Genomic DNA, 16,891 nt, shown 5'->3' with positions numbered 1-16,891 from the left:
TCCCACGGACCCCCACCCACCCCCAAATTCCCACCGGATCCCGAAGCTCCTTCGGCGCCAAACAGGGCTCAGGGGCTCCCAAAACCCCCCGGGCCTTCATCCCCCTCCCGCTCCATCCTCATCCTCCTCCCGCTCCTTCCTCATCCTCCTCCCGCTCCTTCCTCATCCTCCCGATCCTTCATCTTCATCCCACCCCCTCTCCATCCTCATCCCCCACTCCTTCCTCCTCCATCCCCAGCCTTCATCCTCCTCATCTTCCTCCTCCTCCTCCCGAGCCTTCATCCCCCGCCGGGCCTTCATCTTCATCCCCCTCCCCTCACCCCCGTCTCCATCCTCATCCTCATCCTCCCCCCGGGCCTTCATCTTCGTCCTCCTTCATCTTCATCCTCTTCATCCTCCGGTCCTTCCTCCTCCTCCTCAGCCTGGTCCTTCATCCCTCGCTCCTTCATCCTCCTCCTCCTCCTCCTCCTCCCGGGCCTTCATCCCCCTCGTCGGTCCTTCCTCCTCCTCCTGCTCATCCCGGTCCTTCCTCCTCCTCATCCTGGTCCTTCATCCTCCTCCCCCTCCTCCTCCTCGCTGCTGCATCTTCCTCCTCCTCCTCCTCCTCCTCCCCACGCGCACCGGTGCTTCAGCCCTGCCCGGCGCTGCATCTTCCTCCTCCTCCTCCTCCTCCTCCTCCTCCTCCTCCTGGTCCTTCATCCCCTCCCCGCTCCCGCATCTTCCTCCTCCTCCTCCCCCTCCCGCTCCTTCATCCTCCTCCCGCTCCTTCCTCCCTCCCCGCTGCTGCATCTTCCTCCTCCTCCTCCTCCTCCTCCTCCCTCTCCCGCTCCTTCATCCCCTCGATCCTTCCTCCTCCTCCTCCTCCCTCCTCCTCCTCCTCCTCCTCCCCCTCTTCCCGGCCCTTCATCCCCTCCATCCTCCTCCTCCTCCTCCTCCTCCTGGTCCTTCATCCCCCTCCCGCTCCTTCATCTTCCTCCCCCATCCCTCCATCCCTCCATCCCTCCCTCCTCCCTCTCCTTCCTCCCTCCCGCTCCTTCCTCATCCCCCCCTCCATCCTTTCCTTTTCCATCCCCGGCTCCTCCATCCCCCCCTCCGTCCTTCCTCCTCCTCCTCCTCCTCCTCCTCCTGCCGGGCCCCCCCGCGCCCCCCCGGCCCATGAGCGGCCGCCATGGACTGTCTGTGCATCGTCACCACCAAGGTACCCGCGGAGGCCCGGGGGCGCAGGGGGCGGGCGGCGGCGCTCGGGGGTCCCGGGGGTTCCTGGAGGGTTCCTGGAGGGGTCCCAGGGGGTCCCGGGAGTGCTCGCTGTGGTTTTGGGGGGTCCGGAGGGGTTATGGGGGTCGGAGGGGTTATGGGAGTCCTGGGGGTGCTGGAGGTGCTGGGGGTCCTGGGGGTGCTGGAAATGCTGGGGGGCCTGAGGGGTATCCTGGGGGTCCTCAGGAGGGTCCTGGAGGTCCTTTGAGGCTTTGGGGGGTCCTGGGGAGTCCTGGAGGTGCTGGGGGAGACCTGTGAGGATCTCGGGCGGTCCTTGTTGTGGTTTGGGGGTCCTGGGGGCTCCTAGAGGTGCGGGGGGTCCTGGGAGTCCTCGGGGGTCCTGAGGGTGCTGGAGGTGCTGGGGGGTACCTGGGGGTCCTTGCTGTGGTTTTTGGGGGGTCCTGGGAGGCTCCTGGGGTTCGGGGGCTCAGGGTGGTTTTGGGGGTCCTGGGGGGCGGCTCGTTGGTCCTGGGGGTGCTGAGGGGGTCCTGGGGGCCTCTCTGTGGTTTTGGGGATCCTGGGGGGTCCTGGTGGTGCTGGGGGGTCCTGGGGTGTTCTCTGTGGTTTTGGGGGTCCGGGGGTACTTGGTGATCCTGGGGATCTTTGGGGGTCCTGGGGATCTTTGGGGGGCACTGGGGGCCTCTTTATGGTCCTGGGGGGATTTTGGGGTCCTGAGGGTCCTCTCTGTTCCCTTGGGGGCTGCTCTGGGCTGGGGGGCAGTTCTGTGGTTCTGGGGGTCCTCTCGGGGGTCCTGGGGGTCCCTGACCCATTTTGGGGGTCCTGGGGGGCCACTGTGTGCTAATTGGGGGGGCCCTGGGGGTCCTGGGGACTCCTGGGGTCCCCAACACCCCCCCCCAGTCCCAGTATGTGATTCTGGGGGGGCTGGGATGATTTTGGGGTGATTTTGGAGGGGTTTGGGATGATTTGGGGGTGATTTGGAGGGGTTTTGGGGTCCCGAGGCCTGGGGGATTTTGGGGGGTCCCTGAACCCCCCCGGAGGGTGTTTTTTTTTGGGGAGGGGGTGTCACACGGTTTGGGGGTCACACCCCAACCCCCCGGTGCTGTGTCACGTGGGGGGGGTCGTGTCCCCCCAGTTTGAGGGGGTGTCACCATGTGGCGGGTGCGGGGTTGCCATGGCAACGTGTGGGGGCCGGACACGCGACACGCGGCTGCGGGGGAACGGCCCTAAACCCCCAAAACCGGCTCTGATTGCCCAAAAACGACCCCAAACCCCTCCAAAACCGACTCAAATCATCCCAAACGGCCCCAAACCCCCTAAAACCGGCTCAAATCATCCCAAAACTGACCCCAAACCGGCTCAAATCATCCCAAAACGGCCCCAAACCGGCTCAAATCATCCCAAAACGGCCCCAAACCCCCCTAAAACCGGCTCAAATCATCCCAAAACGGCCCCAAACTGCCTCAAATCATCCCAAAACGGCCCCAAACCGGCTCAAATCATCCCAAACCCCCCCAAAACCGGCTCAAATCATCCCAAAACGGCCCCAAACCGGCTCAAATCATCCCAAACCCCCCCAAAACCGGCTCAAATCATCCCAAAACAGCCCCAAACCCCTCTAAAACCGGCTCAAATCATCCCAAAACGGCCCCAACCCCCCCCCCAAACCAGCTCTGATCGCCCCAAAATGGCCCCAAACCCCCAAAACCGGCTCTGATCGCCCCGAAATGGGCCTCAACCCCTCCAGTGGGCTCCAGTCACCCCAAAATGGGACTGAACCCCCCCCAATCGGCTCAAATCCACCCAAAATGGGCTCAAATCCCCCCAAAATGGGCCCCAAACCCCCCACATGGCTCAAATCCCCCCGAAATGGGCCTGGAACCCCCAAATTGGCTCAAATCATCCTGAAACAGGCCTGGAACCCCCAGATCAGCTCAAATCATCCTGAAACAGGCCTGGAACCCCCAGATCAGCTCAAATCACTCACAAACGGGCCTGAAACCCCCCTAAATTGGCTCAACCCCCCCCCAAATCGGCTCAAATTGCCCCTAAATGGGCCTGAAACCTCCCAAAATGGGACCGAATCCCCCAAAATTGGCCCAAATCCCCCCAAATGTGCACGTGGGACCCCCAGAAGTGCCTGGACCCCCCAAAATCGGCCCAAACCCCCCAAAATCGGCCCAACCCCCCCCCAAATCTCCTGACCCCCCAATTCCTGCTTGTAACCCCAAAATCAACTTGAACCCCCCAAATCATCCTCAAAACGTGCTTTTATTTCCCCAAAAACCCCTTGAACCCCCAAATTCTCCCTATCCCCCTCCCCCTAAATCACACCTGTGCCCCCTGGACCCCCAAACCCACCTGGACCCCCCAAAATCTCCCTGGACCCCCAAATCCTGTCTGGCCCCCAAACCCCCCGTGCCCCCGAATTCCCCGATCTCTTCCAGCCCCAGGACCCCCCAAAGCCCCCAACTCGCCCCAAACCCCCCAAAGCTCCCCCATCCCCCAAATTCCCCCGCCCCCTCCCGCCGTTCCCACGCCTCGCGGCCCCGCCCCCGTTGCCGGGGCAACCGAGCCCCGCCCCCGTCGCCACGCGACGCCGCCCCGCCCTCCCGGTTGCCAAGGAGACCGCGCCCCGCCCCCGTTACCGGGGCAACCAAACCCCGCCCCCCGTTGCTACGAGACCGAGCCGCCACGCTCTGCTTGGCAACGGCGCGCAGGGGGAACAAACCCCGCCCACTCCGAGCTCCCCACGTGACCCCCGGGCCGCGCTGCCATGGAGACCGCGGGGGGGGGAGCGGGGCCTGGACCTGGGATGGGGACCTGGGGGTCACACCGGGACACGGAGCGGGACGGTGGGTCCGGGGGTCCCGGAGGGTTCTGAGGGGGTCTGGGACTTCTGGGGGTCTCTCGGGGTTCTGAGGGTCCTGGAGGGGGTGCTGGGGTCTGAGTGGGAGTTCTGGGGGTCCTGGGGGTGTTCTTTGTGGTCCTGGAGCGTTCGGGGGGTCCTGGGGACCTTCTCTATGATCCGGGGGGGTCTCTCTGGCTCCCGGGGCTTCTGTGTGGTCTCGGTCGTCTTAGGGGTTCCTGGGGTCCTCTCGGGGTCCTGCAGGGCCAGGGGGTCTTGGGGGGTCCTGGGGGTGTTCTCTGTGATCCTGGGGGCTCCTTTATGGGCCGGGGGCGTCGCTCTGGGCCCCCTTTCTGTGGTCCTGGGGGGTCTCTCTGTGATCCTGGGGGGTCTCTCTGTGATCCTGGGGGGTCTCTGTGATCCTGGGGGATCCCTCTCTGTAATCCCGGGGTGTCTCTCTGTGTGATCCCGCGGGGTCTCTTTGTGGTCCTGGGGGGTCTCTGTGGTCCCGGGGGGTCTCTCTGTGTAATCCCGGGGGGTCTCTGTGATCCTGGGGGATCTCTCTCTGTGGTCCTGGGGGGTCTCTCTCTGTGATCCCGGGGGGTCTCTCTCTGTGGTCCTGGGGGGTCTCTGTGATCCCGGGGGGTCTCTCTCTGTGGTCCTGGGGTCTCTCTCTGTGATCCTGGGGGTCTCTCTTGTGGTCCTGGGGGGTCTCTGTGATCCCGGGGGGTTTCTCTCTGTGGTCCTGAGGGGTCTCTCTGCCCTCCCGGGGCTCCTCTCTCTGTTCCGGGGGTCCCGGAGGGGTCCCGGGGGGGTCTCGGGCGTTCCCCGCGCCCCGGACCGGGGATCCCCCTCCTCCCTCTCTTTCCCTTCCCCTCCTCCCCCGTTAATCCCCGTCAATCACTGCGGCCGTGGGGGCAGTACCGCCCGGGGGCGGGGGTTTGGGGGGTCGGGGCGGTCCTGGGGTCCTGGGGGTCTCAGGGCGGTCCCGGTTGTTGGGGGGTCCTGGGGGCTGATGGCGGAGCGGCCCTGGCCCGGCGGGGCGAGGGGTCCCGGGGGTCCTGGGGGTCCTGGGGCCGGGGGGTCCCTGGGGGTCCTGGGGGCTGCGCGGGGGGCGCGGGGGCCCGGGTGTTTCTCGCCGCTGCTCTGCCAGTGCCGCCTGGTCTGGCGGGACCGGAGCCTTCGCTGGCCTTCGGCTGCAAGGTGGGGGACTGGGGCACTGGGGGACTGGGGCACTGGGGGACTGGGGGCACTGGGGGACTGGGGCACTGGGGACTAGCACTGGGGACTGGAGCACTGGGGGACTGGGGCACTGGGGAGATTGGGGAGGACAATGAGGAGGGGCTGGGGAGGGATCAGGGGCACTGGGAGGGGATTGGGGGCACTGGGAGGGGGACTGGGAGGAATCGGGACGGACTGGGAGGGAAATGGGGGCAACTGGGAGGGTCTGGGAGGGGGAGTGGGGGCACTGGGAGGGGGGACTGAGAGCGATTGGGAGGGACTGGGAGCACTGGGAGTACTGGGAGAGGGCACTGGTGGGAACTGGGAAGGACTGGGGACGCTGCGATGGGGATGACGGGGATACTGGGAGCACTGGCGCAATGTACTGGGGGTAATGGGAGGGACCAGGGATATACTGGGAGCCCCTCAGTACCATACTGGGATCCCCTAGGACCGTACTGGGAGCCCCCCCGGACCATACTGGGAGCACTGGGACCCCGTAGTCCATATTGGGACCCCTCATTCCATATTGGGACCCCCCAGTCCCATACTGGGAGCCCCCCATGTTCATACTGGTACCACCCCAGGACCATACTGGGATCTCCCAGTCCACACTGGGATCTCCCCAGGCCATACTGGGACCCCCCAGTTCCTTACTGGGAGCCTCCCAGGTTCAAACTGGGACCCCCCCAGTCCATACTGGGACCCCCCCCAGTGCCGGGGGGGGGGTGACCCAGTTAGTCCCAGTTTAATCCTTTTAATCCCCGGCCGTGATTGGTGGGGAGCAAATCCCGACTGGGATTAACTGGGCGGGGGGAGGGGCAGGGAGGGGGCGGGGCCTGCGCGGGCCCTCATTAGCGTGCGGAGCGTTAATTGGCGCTGATTTAATTATCTGCTAATTGCAGAAGTACCGGTACCAAGATGAGGACAGTCCCCCCCTGGAGCAGAGCCCCGCCCACCTGCCCAGCCAGGTAAGGCCACGCCCACCGAGGGCTTGGGGAGGCTCGGTGACGTCACAGGGAGTCCTGATGACATCACGGGGCATCCCGATGACGTCACTGTAAGGGCTTGGCCACGCCCCCCGGGAGAGGGAAGCTCCACCCACTGTGGGGTGGGTGGTGATGACATCACAGAGGGGGGTGTGGTGATGTCACAGGGGGCGGGGTGATGTCACTGATGATGTCACAGTGTCGTGATGTCACGGGCAGTTGCAATGATGTCATAGCGGCTGCAGTGACGTCACAAACACCCCCGGCGTCCTGATGACATCACAGGGTTTTCGGTGATGTCACTCATGTCCTGATGACATCATGGGACACCCGTGATGTCACACGTGATGTCACTGGGATTGTGATTGTGACGTCATAAAAGTCACGGCTGACGTCATAGGTGGGTTGTGATGAGGTCACCGGTGTCCCCGTGACGTCACCAGTGATGCCGTGGGTGACGTGATGACGTCACAGCATTTCGGGAGGGGGGTTGGGGCTCTTGGGGGGGATTTGGGGGGTCTTGACGTGGTTTTTTGGGGGGGTCGAGGGTCCCTGACCCCCCTCCCCCCTCAGGCCAACTCGCCCCCCGTCATCGTCAACACCGACACCCTGGAGGCCCCGGCCTACGTGAGTCCCCCGGGACCCCCCAAATCCACCTGGGAACCCAAAAATCCACCTGGGAACCCCAAAATCCACCCTGAGACCCCCAAATACACCCCGAGATCCCCAAAATTCACCCTGGGATCCCCAAAATACATCCTGGCAACTCAAAATCCACCTGGGACCCCCAGAATACACCCTGGGAACCCCAAAATACACCCCAGGACCCCCCAAATCCACCCTGGGAGTCCCAAATCTCTCCCAGGGTCCCCCAAACCCCTCCAGACCCCCCCAAACATCCCCTGTGCCCCCAGACCCCACTGACACCCCCTGTGCCCCCCCAGGTGAACGGCACCGAGGGGGAGATGGAGTACGAGGAGATCACGCTGGAGAGGGTGAGACCCCCAAAATCCCCCCTTGGGACCCCCCCAAAACCCTCCTGGGAATCCCCCAAACCTACGTGGGACCCCTAAAACCACCCCTGGGACCCCCTAAAAGGGCCCCCCTCCCCCATCTCTCTATGGGGATCTGGGGGGTCCTGGGGGTCCCAAACCCTGACGGGACCCCCCAAACTTCCCCAGGGGAACTCGGGGTTGGGGTTCAGCATCGCGGGGGGCACCGACAACCCCCACGTCGGGGACGACCCCGGCATCTTCATCACCAAAATCATCCCCGGCGGCGCCGCGGCCCAGGACGGGCGGCTCAGGTGGGACCCCCGAAACCACCCCAAAAACACCCCCAAAACCCCCCCAAAACCCCCCTGGGATTCCCTCCAGGACCCAGGACGGGCGGCTCAGGTGGGACCCCTGAAACAACCCCAAAAACACCCCCAAAACCCCCAAACCCCCTGGGATTCCTCAGGACCCAGGATGGGCGTAGGTGGGACCCCGAAACCACCCCAAAAACACCCCCAAAACACCCCAAACCCCCTGGGATTCCTCCAGGACCCAGGATGGGCGCCCAGTGGGACCGAAACCACCCCAAAACACCCCCAAAACACCCCCAAACCCCTGGGATTCCTCCAGGACCCAGGATGGGCGGCCAGGTGGGACCCCGAAACCACCCCAAAAACACCCCAAAAACACCCCCAAAACCCCCTGGGATTCCCTCCAGGACCCAGGGCGAGGCGGCCAGGTGGGACCCCTGAAACCACCCAAAAACACCCCAAGAAACACCCCCAAACCCCACTGGGATTCCCTCCAGGACCAGGATGGGCAGCTCAGGCAGGACCCCAAAACCACCCAAAACACCCCCAAAATTCCCCAAAACCCCCTGGGATTCCCTCAGGACCCAGGGCCGGGCGGCTCAGGTGGGACCCCGAAACCACCCCAAAAACACCCCAAAAGCACCCTAAACCCCTGAGTTCCCTCCAGGACCCAGGACCGGGAGGCTCAGGTGGGACCCCGAAACCACCCCAAAAACACCCCAAAACCCCTGGGATTCCCTCCAGGACCCAGGGCGGGTGGCCCAGGTGGGACCTCCAAAACCCCCAAAAATTCACATCAGAATCCCCCAGATAACCCCCCGCCTGGACCCTCAAAACCCCCAAACCCCTCCCGGACCCCAAAATCCTTCAGGGCTCCCTCAGGACCCCCAAACACGCCCCAAACCCCTTCCAGGACCTCCCAGATCCCCCAAACGCTCTCTAGGCCCTCCCAGCTCCCCCAGGAGCTCCCAATACCCCTGGAGCCCCCAAATCCCCCAAATGCCGTGTGTGCAGGGTGAGCGACAGCATCCTGTTCGTGAACGAGGCCGACGTGCGGAGGTGCCCCCAAACACCCCCAAAGCCCCCTAAACCCTTCTCAAACCCCCCCAACTGCTGTGTTTTCAGGGTGAACGACAGCATCCTGTTCGTGAACGAGGCCGACGTGCGGGAGGTGCCCCCAAACACCCCCAAAGCCCCTAAACCCCCCAAATGCCGTGTTTTCAGGGTGAACGACAGCATCCTGTTCGTGAACGAGGCCGACGTGCGGGAGGTGCCGCACTCGGCGGCGGTCGAGGCGCTCAAGGAGGCGGGGGCCGTGGTCCGGCTCTACGTCATGAGGAGAAAGGCCCCGGCCGAGCGCGTCGTCGAGGTCAAGCTCATCAAGGGGCCCAAAGGTAACCCCCGGAAAACCCGCCCTGGGAACCCCCAAAACCCGCCTGGAACCCCCCTCGGAACGGCTGTGGGGAGCCCTGAAATCAGGGACCCCCCCAAACCCAACCTGGGACCACCCAAATTCCCCCCAGGGAACCCCCAAAACCACCCCTGAACCGCCCTGGGGAACCCCAAAGTCAGGGAGTCCCCCCTCCCTCTCAAAAGACACCCCCCAAACCTCCTCAGACCCCTCTGGGACCTCCACAGGACACCCCAACCCCTCCTAGGGACCCCCAAATCCAGGGACCACCCCCATGGGACCCCCAAATCTGGGCTCCCCCTCCCCTTGGGGACCCCCTTGGGACTCCCCCCCAAGGGACCCCCAAACCTGGGGCCGCTTCCCCCAAAGACCCCCAAACCCACTGACCCCTCAAGCTGTTCCCTCCCACCCCCAACCCTTTGGGGACCCCCTTGGGGACACTGGGACCCCCCAGGGGTGGCAGTGGGGGGGTGACAGAGTCTCGGGGGGTCCCCCGTGTGTGTCCCCCCCAGGTCTGGGGTTCAGCATCGCGGGGGGAGTGGGGAACCAGCACATCCCAGGGGACAACAGCATCTACGTCACCAAGGTCATCGAGGGGGGGGCGGCCCACAAGGACGGGCGGCTGCAGGTCGGGGACAAGATCCTGGCTGTGAGTGACACGGGGACGTCGAGGGGACAGCGTTGGGGATGTGGGAGGTGTTGGGGGTGTTGGGGACATTGAGGGGACACTGGGGGGGACATGGGGATGGCAACAGGATGGAGACGGAGACAGGGACACCTTGGGGTTGGGGACATCCTGGGGACACCGTGGGGACGGGCTGGGGATGGGGAAAGGGAGCTCTGGGTGCCGATGGTTGTGTCCCCCAGTGTCCCCCAGTGTCCCCAACACCCCCGGTGTGCCAGGTGAACAACGTCAGCCTCGAGGACGTCATGCACGAGGACGCGGTGGCCGCACTCAAGAACACGTACGATGTGGTTTACCTGAGGGTGGCCAAGGCCACCCCCGGCCTCGGGGACACCTACGGACCCCCCGACGTCACCGGCTGTGAGCGGGGACGGGGGACAGCGGGCAGGGACGGGAGGGGAAATGGGGGGAAATGAGGGGGAAAAGGGCGGGAAACGTGAGGGGGAAAAGGGCGGGAAACGTGAGGGGAAAAATGGCGGGAAACGTGAGGGAAAAGGGCGGGAAGCGTGAGGGGAAAAGGGCGGGAAACGTGAGGGGGAAAAATGGCGGGAAACGTGAGGGGAAAAGGGCGGGAAATGTGAGGGGAAAATGGGCGGGAAACGTGAGGGAAAAAGGGCGGGAAACGTGAGGGGAAAAGGGCGGGAAACGTGAGGGAAAAAGGGGGGGTCTCAGGGGTGTTTGGGGGGGACAGTGAGGGGGTTTGAGGGCACATGGGGAATGGGGGGACGTGATGTCCCCATGTCCCTGCTGTCCCCTGATGCCGCTGTCCCGTCCTCAGCCTACTCTGCCCACCTGGACTCCGACCTGGCCCCGCAGAGTTTCCTGGGCCCCGAGTTCCCCCCGGTTCTGACCCCGACGTCCCCCCGGCGTTTCTCGCCCGGCCCCAAGGACCTGCTGCCTGACGACGACGTCCCCAGGTGACGGCCCGACGTCCCCGCAGTCCCCAGGAGTGTCCCCAGGGGCATCCCCAGGGGCGTCCCGCCACGCCTGGGATGTCCCCAAGCTGCCCCCAAGTTACCTGTCCCAGGGCTGTCCCGCCATCCCTGTGGGGTGTCCCTGGCGATGTCCCCAAGGGCCCCAGAGGTGTCCCCAAGGGGGTCCCACCATCCCTGGGGAGTCCTCGTGTTCCTGGGGTTGTCCCCAGTGTCCTCAAGGGCCCCTGGATGTCCCCAAGGGCCCCAAAGGGGTCCCCGAAGGGGTCTCACCACACCGGGGCTGTCCCCAAGGGTCCCATTCCCCGGGGTGTCCCTGTGCCCCTGAGTTGTCCCCGATGTCCCCGAGTCCCGTGACGTGCCCAGGTGTCCCCTGACACCCCCCGATGTCCCCGTGCTGTCCCCAGGGAGCCCCTGGGGGTGTCCCCAAGGTGCCATTCCTGGGGGTGTCCCCTGACGCCCCCCGATGTCCCCGTGCTGTCCCCAGGGAGCCCCTGGGGGTGTCCCCAAGGTGCCATTCCTGGGGGTGTCCCTGACGCCCCCGATGTCCCCGTGCTGTCCCCAGGGAGCCCCTGGGGGTGTCCCCAAGGTGCCATTCCTGGGGGAGTCCCCTGACGCCCCCGATGTCCCCGTGCTGTCCCCAGGGAGCCCCTGGGGGTGTCCCCAAGGTGCCATTCCTGGGGGTGTCCCTGATGCCCCCGATGTCCCCGTGCTGTCCCCAGGGAGCCCCTGGGGGTGTCCCCAAGGTGCCATTCCTGGGGGTGTCCCTGACGCCCCCGATGTCCCCGTGCTGTCCCCAGGGAGCCGCGGCGCATCGTGATCCCGCGGGGCTCCACCGGCCTCGGCTTCAACATCGTGGGGGGCGAGGACGGCGAGGGGATCTTCATCTCCTTCATCCTGGCGGGGGGCCCGGCCGACCTGAGCGGGGAACTGCGCAAGGGGGACCAGATCCTCTCCGTGGGTGACACCTGGGGACACCGCGGGGACGTCGGGGGGGACGCCGGAGCCACCGTCGGGCTCGGTTGTGTCACCGGGGCGGGGGGCTCCCATCGCCATCACCATCGTCATCGCTGTGGGGAGGGCACCAAGGCTGTCCCTAAAGTGTCCCTGGAGTGTCCCCAGCATCCCCCCAGCCCTGGGGACACATCCCTGTCCCCCCTCCCTGTCCCCACGCCGTCCCTGAAGTGACGTGTCACCATCATCCTCACCCTCCTCCTCCTCGTGGGCTGCATCGCCCTCGGTGTCCCCAGGGCCACCCACAGTGTCCCCCCAAGGCTGTTCTGCTCCCCATGGTGACTTGGCCCTGTCCCCTACCTGTCCTGATGTCCCTGGAGTGTCCCCAATGTCCCCCAGGTGTCCCCAGGTGAACGGCGTGGACCTGCGCAGTGCCACCCACGAGTGTCCCTGTCCCCCTGTGTTCCCTTGGGTCCCCCCATGTCCCCCAGTGTCCCCCAGTGTCCCCAATGTCCCCCAGGCGTCCCCAATGTCCCCACTGTCCCCAGGTGAACGGCGTGGACCTGCGCAGTGCCACCCACGAGTGTCCCTGTCCCCCTGGGTCCCCCCATGTCCCCCAGTGTCCCCATGTGTCCCCAATGTCCCCGCTGTCCCCAGGTGAACGGCGTGGACCTGCGCAGTGCCACCCTCGAGTGTCCCTGTCCCCCTGTGTTCCCTTGGGTCCCCCCGTGTCCCCCCGTGTCCCCCAGTGTCCCCAGGTGTCCCCATTGTCCCCAATGTCCCCGCTGTCCCCAGGTGAACGGCGTGGACCTGCGCAGTGCCACCCACGAGCAGGCGGCCGTGGCCCTCAAGAACGCCGGCCAGTCGGTCACCATCATCGCCCAGTACAAACCCGAGGGTGAGCTGGGCCCTGTGTCCCCCCCCCGGCCGCTCTGGTCCCCGGAGGGTGCCCGGGTGTCCCCCCGGGTGTCACCTGTCCCCTCCCCCCCCCAGAGTACAGTCGGTTCGAGGCCAAAATCCACGACCTGCGGGAGCAGCTCCTGAGCAGCAGTTTGGGGTCGGGCAGCGCCTCCCTGAGGAGTGACCCTAAAAGAGGCTTCTACGTCAGGTGGGGGGCACTGGGGGGACACTGGGGACTTTGGGGGACATTGGGGGCACTGGGGGGGCACTGGGGGGACACTGGGGACAATCTGGAGACATCGGGGACTCCCTGGGGACACTGGGGGGATTTGGGGACATTTTGGTGGGGGGGATTGGTGGGATTGTGGGGACATTTGGGACCCTGGGGGGGGGTTGGGGAGGTCTGTGGGTGACACGTGGACACTGGGGGGGTGGCAGAGGTGGCAGAGGTGGCAGAGGTGACAGTGACCCCCCTGTGTCCCCCAGGGCCCTGTTTGACTACGACAAGGCCAAGGACGTGGGGTTCCTGAGCCAGGCCCTGAGCTTCCGCTTCGGGGACGTCCTGCACGTCCTGGACGCCTCGGATGAGGAGTGGTGGCAGGCCAGGCTGGTCCTGCCCCAGAACCAGCCCCCAGACATCGGCTTCGTGCCCAGCAAGCGCAGGTGGGGCACTGGGAGGGACTGGGAGGGACTGGGAGGGCACTGGGAGCACTGGCAGGCAAGGCTGGGCCTGCCCCAGAACCAGGCCCAAGCGCCGGTGAGGGACTGGGAGGGGATCTGGGGGCACTGGAAGGGACTGGGAGGGCATTTGGGAGCGCTTGTGGTCACTGGGAGAAACTGAAGAGTTACTGGTGGTTACTGGGAGGTAACTAACTGGGAGCACTGGTCCCCCACAGGGTCGAGCGCCGGGAGTGGACGCGGCTCAAGGCCAAAGATCGGGGGCCTGGGGGACAAGGTGGGGACCACCCAAAAACCCCCAAACCCCCCACAACCACCATAAAAATTCACCACAAACCCCCCAACTCCTCCTGTGACCCCCCCACTCCCCTATAATTGTTCCCCCCCCTCATGCCCCAGTTTTGGGGTCCCTCATTAATTTGGGGTCCACTTAATTTTGGGGTGTCCCCCCCAGGCCGCGAGGACGCCGTGCTGAGCTACGAGACGGTGACGCAGATGGAAGGTGACGAATCTGAAGGGTCCCCCCCCCCCACCTCGGGGCACATTTTGGGGTCCCCCTACCCCAGGGGTGACCTGGGGGGTGGTCCCAAAATTTTTGGGGTCCCCCTGACCCCTATTTTTGGCCCCCCCCTCCTCCTCCCCCAGTTCACTACGCGCGGCCGATCATCATCCTGGGCCCCACCAAGGACCGGGTGAACGACGACCTCCTGTCCGAGTTCCCCGAGAAATTCGGCTCCTGCGTCCCCCGTGAGTCACCTGGGGGCACCTGGGACACCTGGGATACACCTGGGGACACCTGGGATACACCTGGGAACACCTGGGATAGCTGGGGACACCTGGGATATACCTGGGATACACCTGGGACACCTGGGACACTTGGGATACACCTGGGACACCTGGGATACACCTGGGATACACCTGGGATAGCTGGGGACACCTGGGATATACCTGGGATACACCTGGGACATCTGGGACACTTGGGATCAGCACCTGGGATACACCTGGGATACACCTGGGATACACCTGGGATAGCCTGGGGACACGTGGGGACACCTGGGACACCTGGGATAGCTGGGATACACCTGGGATAGCTGGGGACACCTGGGATACACCTGGGACACCTGGGATACCTGGGATACACCTGGGACACCTGGGATAGCTGGGGACACCTGGGATATACCTGGGATACACCTGGGATAGCTGGGGACACCTGGGATAGCTGGGGACACCTGGGATATACCTGGGATACACCTGGGATAGCTGGGAACAACTGGGATAGCTGGGATACACATGGGATATACCTGGGATAGCTGGGATACACCTGGGATACACCTGGGGACACCTGGGGATACCTGGGACACCTGGGATACACCTGGGATAGCTGGGATACACCTGGGATAGCTGGGGACACCTGGGATAGCTGGGGACACCTGGGCACATCTGTCACCTGTCTCACCTGGGTCACCTGTCCCCATGTCACCTGTGCACTGTGTCACCTGTCACCTGCTCCCATGTGCCTGTCCCACCTGTCCCACCTGTCCCACCTGTGCCACCTGTGCCCCGCGCAGACACGACGCGGCCCAAGCGCGAGTACGAGGTGGACGGGCGGGACTATCACTTCGTGGCGTCGCGGGAGCGGATGGAGAAGGACATCCAGGGCCACAAGTTCATCGAGGCCGGGCAGTACAACAGCCACCTGTACGGCACCAGCGTCCAGTCCGTGCGGGAGGTGGCCGAGCAGGTGAGGCCGCACCTGGGGCACGGCTGGGCACGCCCGGAGCGCGCCTGTGCCCACCTGTGCCCACCTGTGCCCCTCCCCCGGCAGGGCAAGCACTGCATCCTGGACGTGTCGGCCAACGCGGTGCGTCGGCTCCAGGCGGCCCAGCTGCACCCCATCGCCATCTTCATCCGCCCCAAGTCCCTGCAGAACGTCCTGTGAGGGCTGGGGGGGGAATTTGGGGAGAAAAATGGGGGAATCGGGGCAAAAAAAAAGGGGGATTTGGGGGAGAAGAAATGGGGAGGTTGGGGCGTGGTCTGAGGGGGCGTGGTTTGGGAAGGGGTGTGGTCTGTGGGGGTGGGGTTTGGTTGAGTTTAGGGGCGTGGTTTATGGGTTTATGGGCGTGTCCCGACGGTGGCCCCGCCCCACAGGGAGATCTCCAAGCGGGTGTCGGAGGAGCAGGCGCGAAAGGCCTTCGACAGAGCCACCAAACTGGAGCAGGAGTTCACCGAGTGCTTCTCAGGTGTGACCCCAAACCCCAAAAATACCCCCCAGAGCCCCCCCGCCACCAGCCTGGGGCCCCCAGCCCCAAAACACCCCTGGCACCCCCTAAAAATACCCACCCAGATACCCCTGGGACTGCCGAAATACACCCAGATACCCCTGGGACTGCCAAAATACCCCCCAAATACCCCTGGGAACCCCCCAGAACCAGCCTGAGACCCCCAGCTGTGAAACACCCCCAAATATCCCCAGGACCCCAAAAATACCCCCCACATACCTCTGGTACCCCCTCAGAACCCCCAAACACCCCCAGGACCCTCAGCCCCAAAAATACCATCCAAGACCCTCCCAAAACCACTCCTGGGATGCCTCCAGAATACCCCCAGGACCCCAAACCCACCCCCCAGAACCCCCAAATATCCCACCGGGCGTCCAAGCCCAAAATAACCCCCTGACCGCCGTTTTCCCCACAGCGATGGTGGAAGGCGACAGCTTCGAGGAGATTTATCACAAGGTCAAACGCGTCATCGAGGACCTGTCGGGCCCCTTCATTTGGGTCCCGGCCCGCGAGCGCCTCTAGGGGGTCAGGGGCCCCCAGAAATCCCCCGCCCCCTCCGGGCCACCCCCGCCCCGAACCGTGCGGGACCCCCAAAGCGGCTGCATGTGCTGAACTTGGGGGACCCTCCCGAGCCATTGGGGGTGATTTTGGGGGATTTGGGGGTCCCCACCCTCCCCTCACGAGGGGTTTGGGGTTCGCCCACCGCCCCCAGCGCGGTGTTTGGGGGCTTTGAGGCTCCCCGCCCCAAATTTGGACTCTTTTGTACATAATAATCTCTATATTTGTACGCCCGGGGGTGGGGCCCCCTTCCCAAATCAGCTCCTCCCGGCCCCGAAAGGGGGTTTGGGGTGGGGAGGGGGGTCCTCCAAAGTTTGGGACCCCTGGGCTCGCCCTCCCCGGCGTTGGGGAGGGGGAGATGAGAGTATTTTGCATAGAAATTATGGAATTGTGGGAATAAAGAGATGGAGACGCCGGAGGTTTGGGATTGGGGGGGAGGGCCGGAGGGGCTTTTGGGGGTCCTGGGAGGATTTCGGGAGGTTGAGAGGGGGAGTCCTGGAGGGGCTGTTGGGGGTAAAGGAGGGTTTTGGGGGTCCCAGGGAGTTGATGTGGGTCTAAAATGGGGGTTTGGGGGACCCTGATGTTTCCCGCCATTTTTCCCCTCACGTTTCCCGCCCTTTTCCCCTCACGTTTCCCGCCCTTTTCCCCTCACGTTTCCCGCCATTTCCCTCACGTTTCCCGCCATTTTCCCTCACGTTTCCCGCCATTTCCCCTCACGTTTCCGCCATTTTCCCTCACATTTCCTGCCCTTTTCCCTCACGTTTCCCGCCATTTTCCCTCACATTTCCCGCCATTTTCCCTCACACTTCCCACCATTTCCTCTCACACTTCCCGCCATTTCCCCTCACATTTCCCGCCATTTCCCCTCACACTTCCCGCCCTTTCCCCTCACGTTTCCCGCCATTTCCCCTCATGTTT

General features: G+C 64.7%; 1 protein-coding gene across 4 annotated transcripts; it reads left to right on the top strand.

Annotated features, from left to right (window-relative positions):
* Nucleotides 1-1,054: 1,054 nt before the first annotated feature.
* DLG4 (discs large MAGUK scaffold protein 4) lies at nt 1,055-15,948 on the top strand. Of its 4 annotated transcripts, XM_050323278.1 has the most exons (20): nt 1,055-1,198; nt 6,187-6,252; nt 6,844-6,897; nt 7,215-7,265; nt 7,452-7,576; nt 8,801-8,970; nt 9,500-9,636; nt 9,891-10,032; nt 10,451-10,589; nt 11,405-11,561; nt 12,354-12,456; nt 12,552-12,666; nt 12,945-13,121; nt 13,355-13,413; nt 13,591-13,638; nt 13,782-13,883; nt 14,705-14,877; nt 14,962-15,071; nt 15,285-15,376; nt 15,831-15,948. In XM_050323278.1, the coding sequence occupies exons 1-20, from the start codon at nt 1,169-1,171 to the stop codon at nt 15,935-15,937; spliced, it is 2,157 nt and encodes a 718-aa protein (XP_050179235.1). In that variant the 5' UTR covers nt 1,055-1,168; the 3' UTR covers nt 15,938-15,948. The 4 variants fall into 4 exon arrangements, with proteins under 4 accessions (XP_050179235.1, XP_050179236.1, XP_050179237.1 ...); XM_050323279.1 differs by lacking the exon at nt 6,844-6,897 and having other exon boundaries at nt 15,831-15,942; XM_050323280.1 differs by lacking the exons at nt 1,055-1,198; nt 6,187-6,252; nt 6,844-6,897; nt 7,215-7,265; nt 7,452-7,576 and adding an exon at nt 7,655-7,667 and having other exon boundaries at nt 15,831-15,942.
* Nucleotides 15,949-16,891: the final 943 nt, after the last annotated feature.

Source organism: Myiozetetes cayanensis, unplaced genomic scaffold, assembly GCF_022539395.1.
Source record: "Myiozetetes cayanensis isolate MyiCay16 unplaced genomic scaffold, myiCay2020 scf297, whole genome shotgun sequence".
NCBI classification, from domain to species: domain Eukaryota; kingdom Metazoa; phylum Chordata; class Aves; order Passeriformes; family Tyrannidae; genus Myiozetetes; species Myiozetetes cayanensis.
Note: the sequence above shows the minus strand (reverse complement) of the source record. Positions and strands in the feature narration are given on the sequence as shown.

Coding starts and splice junctions, on each gene's coding strand:
- DLG4 (XM_050323278.1), top strand. CDS start 1,169: ATGGACTGTCTGTGCATCGTCACCACCAAG. Junction 8,971..9,499: donor GCTCATCAAGGGGCCCAAAG/GTAACCCCCGGA, acceptor TGTCCCCCCCAG/GTCTGGGGTTCAGCATCGCG. Junction 12,457..12,551: donor CGCCCAGTACAAACCCGAGG/GTGAGCTGGGCC, acceptor TCCCCCCCCCAG/AGTACAGTCGGTTCGAGGCC.